Source organism: Mandrillus leucophaeus, unplaced genomic scaffold (genome assembly GCF_000951045.1).
Source record: "Mandrillus leucophaeus isolate KB7577 unplaced genomic scaffold, Mleu.le_1.0 Scaffold1199, whole genome shotgun sequence".
Classification (NCBI taxonomy): Eukaryota; Metazoa; Chordata; class Mammalia; order Primates; family Cercopithecidae; genus Mandrillus; species Mandrillus leucophaeus.
Window position 1 is genome coordinate 434,221 of NW_012100309.1, and position 13,886 is coordinate 448,106.

At 31.5% G+C, this 13,886-nt stretch overlaps 1 protein-coding gene across 1 annotated transcript in view; it reads left to right on the forward strand.

Annotated features, from left to right (window-relative positions):
* LOC105530226 (chromosome unknown open reading frame, human C12orf40) overlaps nucleotides 1-13,886 on the forward strand; it is a 62,220-nt gene that overhangs the window by 20,603 nt on the left and 27,731 nt on the right. The window contains exons 4-7 of the mRNA XM_011967635.1: nucleotides 2,181-2,313; nucleotides 2,691-2,739; nucleotides 3,654-3,839; nucleotides 6,102-6,217. Coding sequence (XP_011823025.1) covers nucleotides 2,181-2,313; nucleotides 2,691-2,739; nucleotides 3,654-3,839; nucleotides 6,102-6,217 — 484 coding nt within the window. The remainder of the gene's footprint in view (nucleotides 1-2,180; nucleotides 2,314-2,690; nucleotides 2,740-3,653; nucleotides 3,840-6,101; nucleotides 6,218-13,886) is intronic.

A 13,886-nucleotide genomic window follows, 5' to 3' on the forward strand; every position in this document is an offset into this window, starting at 1 on the left:
ATCAACACTTTTACTCACTGGAAACTGTATAAGATTACAGATAGGTAGTTACCAAAGTTTAGCTAGAGAGCAGGGAATAAATGTTAATACATGTCAACAAATTAACTATTCTTTATATTTAGAGGATAGGTATGAAAGGAAGATCTGGAAACATTCTTGCCTCAATGACTAGTTTCCTATGCCATCACTTGAATTATTTATTACACTTTACTGGGATGTTAATCATAGCAGTCTAATACTGCAAAATAAAGTCCATTTTGTCATATATTTTGATTCTTCAAGTAAATAAAAAGCTTAATTAGAGTATATTTTTCCTCTCTCAGAGGAATTTGTGTATGATATTTAAGTTTTAAAACAACTGCTAAAAATGAGAGCATAAAAATAAGACAATTTATCAGGAAGGGATAGAAATTCATCAGAGTATTGTTAATATTTCATTTCCTTTCTCCGTCATTTTTTTCTTCCCTCCATAGATAACAGTTTACACAAGTAAATTTAGTTATACTTTAGAAGGAATAAATACATTGTTCATGGACTTTGAGAATAAAACTTTTTGTTGTAAATCTCTTTGATGTATTTACCTTTATTTATTCCCAGTTGTAGGGTAATAAAAATATATTTCCTCATCCATTGCTAGGTTTATGGCTAAAGCTTCAATAACAAAAGACAGATTAACAGGATAAAAACATACAGATTTATTTAGTAAGTTTTCTGTGACACAAGAGCCTTGATAAAAAAGTTTATATCTTAAGATTGGAAGAAATGGCTAAACTTGTGTATTTTTCTTGTCAGGTTTGATGAAAAAGTGGATAGTCCTCAAGAAGTATGATTGGATTTTTAAAAGAATGATCTAATAGTAATAAACTAAGGGTATCTTAGCAAGACCTCTTTGCTCAGATTCTTCTTTGTGACCCTGTGTCTTCAGAGATAGGGATATTATTTTCTTCCAAGTATAACCAGGGCACTTCTCAAATGAGGGTTTTATGACCTGCTTCAGGGGGAAGCTGAGAGTAACCTTCTTGCTTCTGCTATTTTCTTAAATAGCAGGATGTCTTATTTGGGGATAATGTCCTGAACCCCTGCACTTTCTTTTCATTTATTTCTTCAGCATATTTTTATTGGGTACCCACTGTAAGTACTCTATTGGGTGCTGAGGATAAAACAGAAAGCAAACTTTATTAGTCGGGACTTGTGGCTGCAAATGACAGAAATTCAAAACAGATACCTTTTTACTCCTTTAACAGGAAGAGTGATGGTGCAGTGGGCCTCAGAGACGACTCGAAACAGGAACTTGGATACTATCAAGATTCTTTTTCACTTCAATTACTAACTTTATTTTCTCAGACTGTCTTCATCATTGAGGCTCAAAACATGGCCTTAAGAAACTAATATTACTCACCTCCTCTAGTTTTGCCACCAAGGAAATACTGAGAATTGTTTCTCTGGTCCCACATTTTAAAATTCCACTGTAAGAATGTTGCCTTGTGCTACTGGTACCAATCTCACAGTGAAACAATTTCATTTATAACTAGCAGAATGGGATGCTATTATTGGTTCATCTTTAGTCAGATGGCTACTGCCAAATCACGTGTTTTATCCAGAGAGGCAAGAGTTTTATTTTGTTTTGTTTTTAAAGACAGGGTTTCACTGTGTTGCCCAAGCTGGTCTTGAACTCTTGGCCTCAAGCAATCCTCCAACTGCAGCCTCCTTAGTAACTGGGATTACAGACATGAGCCACTGTGCCTGGCTTGAGGCAGGGTTTTATAAGAAGATATAAAATCTACACTATAACTATGTATATAGTTGGGGTGGGTGTATCACAAAAATACAGTGGGTGAAAGTACTGACCAAAGAAAGGGAAAATATAAAGTACAGTGGGAATATATAACATAGTATCTAATATAGTTTGGAGATCGGAGAAATCTTGGTGGAAGAAAAAGTAGAACTAAATTAATAGGGCACCTATAATGAGTATATAAGATAATGAAGAAAAATATGTTTTAAAGTCTCTGTGATAGTTGTTTATATTGTAATGATTTATTAATACTGACAGAATGTAAATATTTTAGTACAATTTCTTAGATGTACATTTATGTAATGAACATTATATATTAAGCAGTACTTTTACAAGATTTTATTACTCTTATTTTAAAATTATAATTATATATTTTTTATTGTAGAAACTGTGAGGAAACCAACCCATGTGAACATGAATAGAGGCATAAAAATGCCCCTAAGAAAGCATAATTTAGAACTCCCAATATCGCCTCACTGTGTACCTTCTAAACTCTGCCTTGATGATACAGAAACCAAGTAGGTTTTAGCTAGGATTTATATTATTAATGTTTAAACTGGTTATTATCAACACTTTTACTCACTGGAAACTGTATAAGATACTTACCTTCTACCTCCAGTTTTTGTTTGTTTGGCTGTTAACAGTATTATACAATGATTAAGACCTTTATCAAATGATCTAGATTTTGTACACTTTGTTTGACTTACCTTATCATAAAAATATCTATCTCTAGTAGTAATATAATTTTTATAAAACTGAGTAATATTATGACCCTGTAATGATTTATGTAGGTTTCTGTGTGTTTTGTGTAGAGCAGTATGAATTTTAAATACAGGAAAGGACAGTCAGTTTTATTTTCATTTATATTTTTAACCTAAATTTTTCTTTTCATTAGCATAAACTATCAAAGACTAAGTAGCAAGGAAGATCTTGGCCCAGTCCAGGTGAGATTAAAAAAAAAAAATTCTATAAGTTATTTCAGCAATTGTGACATGCCGCCTAATGATCTAAATGTCTGAATACTGGAGAAAATTATTTTAAAGAAAATTTTGAGTCTTTAATTCTTTTAAAAGTTTTCCAGGTGGGAAATCTATGCCTTGAGAATATTTTAATTGATTGCTTATGGGAATCCCTTTAGACTACTGGTAATGTGACTAGGCCTATGTTTGCATAGCATTTGATTCTGCTTGTTACTGATGAGCTGCCAAGGACAATTCACTTAGGGATTCTTACTTGGGGTTCACGTAATTATTGAGCAATTCATCTGTTCAAACATAGTAACCAGATTACTTTATATCAAATTGTGATGTCCAATTCTCACGTGGATCCCAAGATGATTTCTTTTTCAAAGTATAGCAAATAATTTTCTTAGCAAATAAAATTTTAATCAATTAGAAAATGCATAGATTATAATTAAATATAATTAAAGCTTGAAACTTTAACATCTAATGTCATTTTGTTAGCTATCATTTTTTTTTTCCTTTGAATTGCCAGAGTTAAGCTAGATCAGAAAGATAATGGCAATGATACTAAAATCCCTTAGAAATCTTGTCACCTGGATTATGGGTTAATGAAACTCAGATTTCCTGTCTTTAGAAGGTAGCCTACAGGAATGGAGGGTGGAGAGGAGCAGGAGTAGGGTAGGCAGAGGGAAAGGTACTCTTGAGTATATATCCTTCGCTAATAACCACTCTCTTCCTAGTAAGTTCTGTCAATTACTGATGGGTTGCCTTGCCTTAGGACTTTTTCTTTTGTAACCCCTGCCCTTTTCACTTATTTTAATTTCACTGTTTTGACTTTTCTCTTCTCTAGTTTACATATTTTGGTAATGTAAATGATTTTATCTTCTTTCCTATAGTCACAAGGCATGGACTCATATAGTACGCTTGACCCTCAGTTCAGCAAAATAGAGAACTGCAGTTTCACTCCAACATCTTTTTCAGTGGAGTTAGCTTCTAACAGACATATTTCAAAACTAAATTTCACACCCGGAATAGCACCTACTCCTCAGAAACTTGCATATGAAAAAAAGCAGAATGACCAGGTACCTTTGAATCATTACTTCTTAGCATTTTATATCATTATATTTTCATGAAACTCGTTTTTTCTCTTTTTATAGATTTAAAATATTTACATTTTGAATTGCTATAGATATAAAAAAATTAGGAGATAAATTAAGGATAATTCCCTTTAGATCAAAAACTTAATTCTTTGCAGTGTAGAAGATTGTGAATCCCAGAGCTGGGGTGTTTTTTTAAAAAAATCTTGGAATTTATCATTCTATTAGAAAACTATTGATAGTAGAATTGAAAGTAGTTCAGTGTGTTATATAGTAGTTGATGTTTATAATCACTGTAATTGATTAGTTGGTGATGTCATGATGACCCAATATGCATGATATGGAAAGTGTCCTGTGAAAGCAATATATAGTTTCAGAGATGTCATAGTAGTCTTAAAGTGTGAATTGTGATGGCTTGATTCTTTTTATAATTTGAAAGATGACAAGTTTTTATGTTTGTTTTTTGATCAACACTATACAAATATGTAGAGATATGTAGTGCTAAAATGTTGTTCAATCATTGTGTGCTCTAAAGTTAAAAATATAAAATATATAAATATTAAAATTCTAAAATACATCTGTCATAAAGCATACCAGGAAATAATCTACTAAAAATGAAATTTAATTAAATGGTAATTAGGAAAATGCTTATGTAAACACTATGTCTTGTTAATAGGAATACTTAGTTTTGAATTTATCTTATTTTTAGCATGCAGTGGTTTTATGACATATTTATGTATTTATAAATCAATTTATAATTAATTTATAGTTCTAAATTTTAGAAATTATATTATAGTTGTAGCTATGTATTATAGCATATCAGTTATATATATGCCATATGATAGTTATATATAATTCCATTTTGTTAAAGTTTTTATTAAAGACTTCCCAGATAAGGGAAAATGAAGTATTACATTTCTGTGACCCATGCTAGCCTTATTATAAAGGCCCAATACTTTTCGAATGATGCAATGAAAGACATTCTATTACCCATTCACTTTGTATTTCATAAGACAAAAACCTGCATTCTAGATCAGCTTATAACTCATCCTTGCTCTATTAAATAGTTTAAAGATAAAGGATAAAACATCTGTGCAATCTCTACTTAACTTTCTTGCCTATACATATTATACACTGCAGGTTAATGATGAGCTCAGAGAGGTAAATAATGTTATACTTAACATGGTAAAAGACTGGAAAGAGAAAATGTCCCTTTTCAATCATAGTGTCACATCATGAAATACTAGGGAAGTACTTAATAGTGTACTTTGAGGAATTTCGAAAAAAGTGAAAATAATTACAATGAAATTATAAAATACAAAAGAAAATGGGTTGAAAAACAAGTTAGAAGAAAAAGTGGCTTGGGGTTTCCTGATCCTTAGTTAAGTAGTATTTGTTGAATATGAAATACTATATTCTCTTCTCTTTTGATTTCTTTCTTATTTTAAGGGATAATGTTTTGCACCTCTGTCACTCTCTCTCAGATGTATTAGTTAGCTGAGACATTAGTGTAAGCTCTCTCTGACTTCAGTACATTTTTTTTCCTCCAAAGACTTTCAGTGTCTTTTTTTGACTCTTTCTCTTTTTTTTTTTTTTTTCCTGACAATTCTGTCATTGGTTGTGTTTGGACTTCTCATTTATGTTTCATGAGTTATAAATCAAATGTATGACAGATAAAAATCATTGTTGAATAGATTAGTGTTGGGCCAATATAGTAAGTTACATTTATAGAGTACTTTCCACATTAAGAAATTGATTATATTCTTTTCACAATAGTCTTCACACACTATCCCCCTTTTGAACTGAATAATGTTGATATTCAGAAAAATTAAAGTAGCAATCTAAAGTCACTCAATAAATGGAAGAACTGAGATAATTATAGCTCTTGTCTTGGGACACATTATTATTTTCTGTCAGAGAAATTTAACTTACAGTTATTCAAGATCCTCGTGTCCTGGGTGTTTTTTTGTTCTTTTATTTTTATTTTTCAATTTGGAGAAAATGGTTAGCTTACCGTAGTATCAACTCTGTTATTTTAACAATGACTCAAATACTGGTATTGACTTTTTTTGTTAGGAAAGTATTTATTTTGTTTTCAATAAGTAGTAAAATTACTTTCTTTTGGACTATTTTTATAATTTGAAAATATAAATGCAGTTCATTTACATGACATTTTATGGTAAATAATTAAAATTTTATATATGTACATTTACTATTTTGGCAGTTTCTTCATTTTTTTTTTTTCAGCTCAGTAATGTTAACTGTTCTGATTCCTTGCTTTCCAAGTTAAATAAAAGTCAAGATGTTCTCAGTCCATCACATAAAACTACACAATTTGGGACATTATTTGAAAGATTAAACAGGTAAGCAAAGATGCTGAAGGAAATAAAGAAGCTGTAGCATTCTGTACTTTCACTTAGCAATTTGATTTTAATGGACACAAATATTTTTAGTTAAAAATATAAACAGTCCTAAGTAATACTTCTAGAAAAAAAACACAAAGTAAAATGTATTATTTAATTAAAATAGTGTAAGTAATTATTTTATAACATGAACATCTACCTTTAATTTGTTTAAGTTTATTTTCTATTTTTTGAGAAGTCTCACTCTTTCACCCAGGCTGGAGTGCAGTGGCACAATTATCTCAGCTCACTGCAACCTACGCCTCCTAAGTTCAAGTGATTCTTGTGCCTTAGCACCATAGTAGCTGGGATTACAGGTGTGTGTCACCACAGCCAGTTGGCTAATTTTTGAATTTTTAGTAGAGATGGGGTTTCACCATGTTGTCCAGGCTGGTCTCAATCTTCTGGCCTCAAGTGATCTGCCCACTTAGCCTCCCAGAGTCATTTATTTAGTTTTAAAATTATTTTGGACAAAGGTATTTTGCACATTTTGTAATCTCCATGAATTACTGTTTTCTTTTTCTGCAAAAATCGTGATTTCTTTTTCACATTTGTGGTAGTTGAATAGAATCCCACTTTTATTTTCTAGATGTCTGTAGATACAGTACAGTAGTGCCACCTTATCCACAGGAGATACGTTCCAGAACGCCCAGTGGAATCCCGAAATTGCAGACAGTGCCAAATCTTATATATGCTATGTTTTTTTGTATGCATACATACCTACGGTAAAGTTTAATTTGTGTTAGGGACAGTAATAGATTAACAACAATAACTAATAATAGAACAATTATAATGATATACTGTTAAAAGTTATAAAGTGTGGTCTCTTGGTCTCAAAATATCTTACTATATAAACTGTACTTACCTATTTTTGGACTATGATTGACTGTGGGTTGTAGACCACGGAAAGCAGAAACTGCAGAAAGTGAAACTGTGGGTAATAGGGAATTCTGTGAACCCTAGTTTGTTGTTTTAAAATCTATTAAGCTTGTAAAACCAGTTTGACCCACTCCTGGTGATGTGATGAGAAACCTTGAATCTGTCATACTATCCTAGTTTCCTTATTTTAGTAAATGGCACCACTATTCACTCAGTTGCCAAAGCCAAAATAAAAGTTGTCCTTGATTCCTTCCTTTCCTTCAACTCTCAATATCCATTTCACCAAAAAGGTGTTGTCAATTCTGTATTTTAATAAACTTTAAAATTATCTACTTACATTTCTATTTCTGTGGGTTCCATCCCAGTCTATGACATCATTCTTTCTTGCCTGGAGAGTTGTAATGCCACATAATAGTTCTTTTTTGTTCTGAGATACATTTTTTAAAAACAGTTTTATGAATGTACAATTGACATAAACTAAACTTATTTAACTATGATAATGAATATATGCACTTTAATAAATTTTGACAATGTCAAAGATAATGACACATGAACACATTTATTATGCCTGGTAGTTTATTTGGGTACCTTGGTAATCCCTTCTCTCTATTGCTTCACGTCCTTTACACCTATCCCGAAGCAACCACTGATCTGCTTTGTGTTGCTGTCTCAGCGTAATTATTTTGAAATTCATCTATGTTGGTTGTTGCCCATATCTATAGTTCATTCCTTTTTATTGCAGAGTAGTATTTCATTGTATGGACATAGCACAACGTATTCATTTACCTGTTCATGGGCATTTGGTGTTTCTCCCCAGTTTTTGGCTATTCCAAATATACCTGCTGTGACAGTTCATGTATAAGTCTTTGTTTTTACATATACTTCATTTCTCCTGGGCGCAAGTGGAATGACTGGATCATGTGTTAGCTGCATGTTTAAGTTTTACAAAAACTACCGAACTATTTTCCAGTGGTATTTGTATCATTTTATGTTTCCATCAACAATGTGTGAACATTGCAACACATCCTTGCCAACACTTGGTACAGTCAGTCTTTTAAAATTTAACCCATTCTAGTCAGTGTGTAGTAGTATCTCATGTTTTTAGTTTGCATTTCCCTAATGACTAATGATTTTGGCATCTTTTCATGTGCATGTTAGCCATTTGTGACTCTTTGGTGAAATGTTTACCCTTTTCATTTTATTACTGGTACCTTTTTGAAGCGCAAAAGGCTTAATTTGATGAAGTTCGACTTACTAATTTTTTCATTTATTAATTGTGCTTATGGTGTCAAAACCAACAAATCTTTGCCTAACCCAAGGTCACGAAGATTTTCTTCTGTTTTATACTTTTAGATCTTATATGTAGGTCTGTTTTTCATTTTGAGTTAGTTTTTATGTGTTGGGTGTGGTAAGGGTCTGAATCCATTATTTACATTTGTGGAAAAGAATATTCTTTCCTTGCTTAATTGCTTTGGCACCTTTGTCAGAAATCAATTGACTGTAAATATAAGGATTTTTTTTTTCTGGAATCTCAATTCTGTTCTGTTGATTATGTTAGTAACAAACTGTCTTGGTTACTGTAGCTTTATTGCTAGTTTTGAAATCAAAGAAGTGTATTAGTCCAACATTTTTTTTTCAAAAATGTTTTGGCTCTTCTTAATCCTTTGCATTTCCATATAAATTTTAGGATCTGCTGGTCAGTTTCTGCAACAAAACCAAAAACCAGAAACCAAATCTATTTGGATTTTAAGAGATTATGTTGAATTTATAGATTAATTTTGATAGAATTGCTATCTATCTATAGCATAGTGAGTTTGCCAGTCCACAAGCATAAAATGTTTTTCCTCTTTCATCTTTTTTAATGTCTTCAATAATGTATTATAGTTTTCAGGATATAAGTCTTGTTTCTTTCTTCCTAGTATTTTATTCTTTTTATGCTATTGTAAGTGGAATTACTTTCCCAATTTCATTTTGGATTATTCATTGGTAGTGTATATAAATACAATTGATTTTTGTATATGAATCTTATATCTTTTGACCTTGACAAATTCATTATTAGTTCTAGTAATAGTTGAGTAGGGTTTTTTTTTAAATCATGGTGGAATATATTGTCCCTAAGTAAAGATATTTTTACCTCTCTCTTTTCAATCTGGATGCCTTCTTCTTCTTCCTTTTTTTTTTTTTTCGTTTTGAACGTGATCTTAGCCAAAAGGCCAGGGAGCAATTTTGACTTCCCTTGCTTGCTTAACTTCGCTAACTAGAACCTCTAGTACAATGCTGAATAGCAGTGGCAAGAGCAGATGTGCTTATTCTTCTCAGTTTTAGGGAAAAAGCATTCAGTCTTCCACCAGTAAGTATGATGTTAGCTGTAGGTGTTTTTGTAAGCGTCCTTTATCAGGTTGTGAAAGTTCTCTTCTGTTTCTAGAGCATTGAGAGTTTTTATCATGAATTTTGTCAAGCGCTCCTTCCATATCTCTTGAAATTATGATGTTTTTTTTTTCCTTTAACCTGTTAATATATAATAATTTATTTTCAGGTGTCAAACCACCTTGTATTGATGGGGTAAAAACTGCTTGGTGTATAATGTTCTCCATATGTTGTTGTATTTGGTTTGCTAATATTTTATTAATGGTTTTTGTGTCTATATTTATGAAGAATATTTGTCTGAATTTTTTATTTCTTTGTGATTGTTTGACTTTGGTATCAGGGTAATACTGGCCTCATAGAATAAGTTGAAAGTGTTTCCTCCTGTTTTATGTAAGAATTTGTAGGGGATTGGTATTATTTATTTTCTAAGTTTTTCTTAGAATTCACCAGTGAAGCCATCTGCATGTGGACTTTTTTTTAGTGAGAACACTTAATTACTAGTTCATTTTCTTTACTTGTTATGGTCTGTTTAGATTTTCTAGTTTGTTCTTGTGTCAGTTGTGGTAATTTGTGTTTTTCTAGGAATTTGTCCATTTCATCTGAGTTGCATGATTTGTTAGCATGAAGTTATTTATGGTATACCCTTGAAATCCTTTTAGTTTCTGTAAGGTTGGTGGTTATATCACTTCTTTAATTCTAGATATGCACCCTCTCTCTTTTTTTCATGTTTAGTGTAGCTGGTGGAGGGAAGGGACAGCTCCAGGCTAAAACTCTATGGACACCTACTATTTCTACTAAGGCTCAGTAGTTTTCTTGAAGTACTGCTTCTCAGTACTTCGTGTGCCTTTGGTTACTTCACACATTCTGAAATGGTTGTTTTTGCACATTTTGTCTGGTTTTAACATTGCATTTTGTGGGAGAGTATTTGCCAAATTGCTCACTCTGTCATCCCGGAAGGTCCTGCGCCACATCAGGCTTTTTTTTTTTTTCTTTCTTTTTCTAAGTTAAACTAACCTTATATTCCTGGGATAAATCTCACCTTTCGCAATATGTTACTCTTGTTATGTATTCTTGGTTTTGATTTGGTAACATTTTGTTAGGAAATTCATCAATCTTCATGAGGAATATTATTTTGTAGGTTTCTTTTCTTATAATATCTTAGTCTGGTTTTGATCAGCATAATGCCAGTGTCATAGAATGAGCTGGGAAGTATTCCATCATGTTTACTTTTCTGGAAGAATTTGTATAGAAAGCATACACAGTTATGTGCTGCATAACAATATTCCAGTCAACAATGAACAGCATATATGGTCCCATAAGATTCTAATGGAGCTGAACAATTCCTACCATTTAGTGACATCGTAGCTGTTGTAATGTAGTAGCACAACTCATTACTCATGTGTTTATGGTGATGCTGGTATTAACAAACCTGCCAGTCATATAAAAGCAGAGCATATACAGTTATGTATAATATATAATAATTGATAATGATAATAAATGACTTGTTAATGGTTTATGTATTTATTGTACTATTATTATTTTAGAGTGTGCTCTTTCTACTTATTAAAAAAAAAAAAAGTTAATTGTAAAACAGGCTCAGGCAGGTCCTTCAGGAGATATTCCAGAAGAAGGCATTGTTATCATAAGAAATGACAGTTCCCTGCGAATCAGTGCCCCTGAAGACCTTCCAGTGGGACAAGATGGGGAAGTGAAAGACAGTGATATTGATGATCCTGACCCTGTATGGACCTAGGCTAATGTATGTTTATGTCCTAGTTTTTAACAAAAAAGGTTAAATGTAAGGAAAACATTTTTAAAAATTTAAAAATAGAAAAAAGCTTATAGAATAAGGCTGTAAAAGAAAAAATTTTTTACAGCTGTACAATGTGTTTGTTTTAAGCTAAGTTGTTACAATAGAGTCAAAAAGTTTAAAAAATTAAAACATAAAGCTACAGTAAGATAAGATTAATTTATTATTGATGAAAGAAATTTTAAAAAATAAATTTAGTGAAGCGTAAGTGTACAGTGTTTATAAAGTCTACAGTAGTGTATAGTAATGTTCTAGGCCTTCACATTCACTTACCACTCACTCACTGACTTACCCAAAACAACTTTCATCCTGCAAGCTCCATTCATGGTAAGTGTCCTTTGCAGATGTGCCTTTAAAAAAATTTTTATGCTGTATTTTTTTTACTATACCTTTTCTATGTTTAGATACACAAATATTGTGTTACACTTGCCTACAATATTGTGCTGTAGGCAATTATAGTTTGTAGCCTAGGAACATTAGGCCATACTGTATAGCCTTGGTGTGTAATGGGCTATCCCATCTAGGTTTGTGTAAGTACATTCTATGATGTTGCCACAATGACAAAATTGCCTAACGACACATTTATCAAAATGTATCCTTGTTGTAAAGTGATACATGATTGTAATTTCTAACTTAAATTGTAAAGTTAATCAGTGAAGCCATGTGAGTACTGGTGTTCTTTTTTGTAGGAAGGATTTTTATTACAGTTTTAAGTTTTTACTAAACACAGGGCTCATCAATCAGATTATTTGTTATTGAGTGAGCTTTGGTAGTTTGTGTTATACAAAGAATGTATTTATTTTGTCTACCTTGTAGAATTTATTGACATAAGGTTGTTCATAACATTCTCATTATTTGTTTGAAATCTTTGCCATCTGTAGCACTGTCTTCTCTCTCATTAATGAGATGATTTTTCCCTAGTTATTCTCTATTTTTTTTCTGACTATTCTGATTACAGCAATATCAGAATAGTCAGAAAAAAATTTATGTTCTCACAGAACATTTTTATGTTCTCACAGAATTATCTTTTAGTTTCACAATTCTTTTATTTTTCTATTTTTAAAAATTGAATTGAATTTTGCTTTTCTATTTATTTTCTTTTGTCTGCTTATTTTGCATTTAATTTTCTCTGCGTTTTCTAGTTTTTTTAAGTTAAGAGGTAAGGTCATTGGTTTGAAACCATTCTTCTTTACTAATATACATATTTTAGGGCTATACATTTTCTACTAACTGCTGTTTCTGCTGTATCTTACAAATTTTGAAATACTATGTTTTCGTTTTTATTCAGATCAAAATAGTTTTTTTTTTTTTTTTTTTTTTTTGAGACGATGTCTCGCTCTGTTGCTGAGACTGGAGTACAGTAGTGTGATGTTGGCTCGCTTCAACCTCTGCCCCCTTGGTTCAGGTGATTCTCCTGCCTCAACCTCTCAAGTAGCTGGGATTACAGGCACCTGCCACCACACCTGGCTAATTTAAAAAAATATTTTTAGTAGAGTTGGGATTTAGTAGAGATTGGTCTCGAACTCCTGACCTCAAGTGATCCACCTGCCTCAGCCTCCCAAAGTGCTGGGATTATAGGCTTGAGACACCGTGCCCAGCCTAGATCAAAATACATTCTAATCTTTCTTTGGATTTCTTTTTCAATCTGTAAGTTATTTAGAGATTTGGTGTTTGGTTCCCAGAAACTAAGACTTTCCCATTATCTTTTTGAATTAATTCCTTTGTGGACAAGGAACATACTTTGTATGATTTGATCATTACAAATTTATTGAGACTGGTACTGTGGCTAAGAATATGGTTTACATTTAATATGATAATGTATATGTTTGGGTTTAAGTCTGTCCTCTTGCTATTTGTATTTTATCTGTCACTTTGCTTCTTTTTCTACTTATATTTGATTTAAGTATTTTTATGACTTCTTTTGATCTCTTTTTTTGTTTATTAGCTATAATTCTGTTTTATTATTGATTGCTTTAGACTTTATAGGATATATGTTAATGTATCACAGATTATCTTCAAGTTATAGCATGAAGTATAGTATAAGAATCTTAAAGTAGTATACTTTTTATTTCTTCTCTCCTTTGGCCTTCGTGTTATATTCACACATTTGTTTATATGTATGTTATAAACCCCATAATGCATTGTTGTTTTGTTTTAAAGAAAGCTAAATAAGAAAATATGTTTCTTATATTTAAGCACAGTTATTATTTTTAGTGGTCTGCATTATTTTGTGTAGATGTAGATTTCCATCTGGTGTCATTTTCTGTTTGAAAGACTTAACATTTCTTATATCATAGATCTGCTGGTGATTAATGCTCTAATCTTTGTATATTTGCAAATCTTTATTTTACTTCTGTTTTTGAAAGATGTCTTTTGACTTGGTGTAGTTTCCAACTGAAAGTTTGCTGTCATTATCTTAATATCTGTACATATAATATAGTTTTTATCTTTTTTATGATTTTTCTATCATGATTTTTTAAACATTGATTTCTATTCTTTAAGATATTAATTTTCTTTCTAGTTCTTGTGTTTGGGTTTTGTTGATCTTGGATTTGCATACTTATTATTTTTATC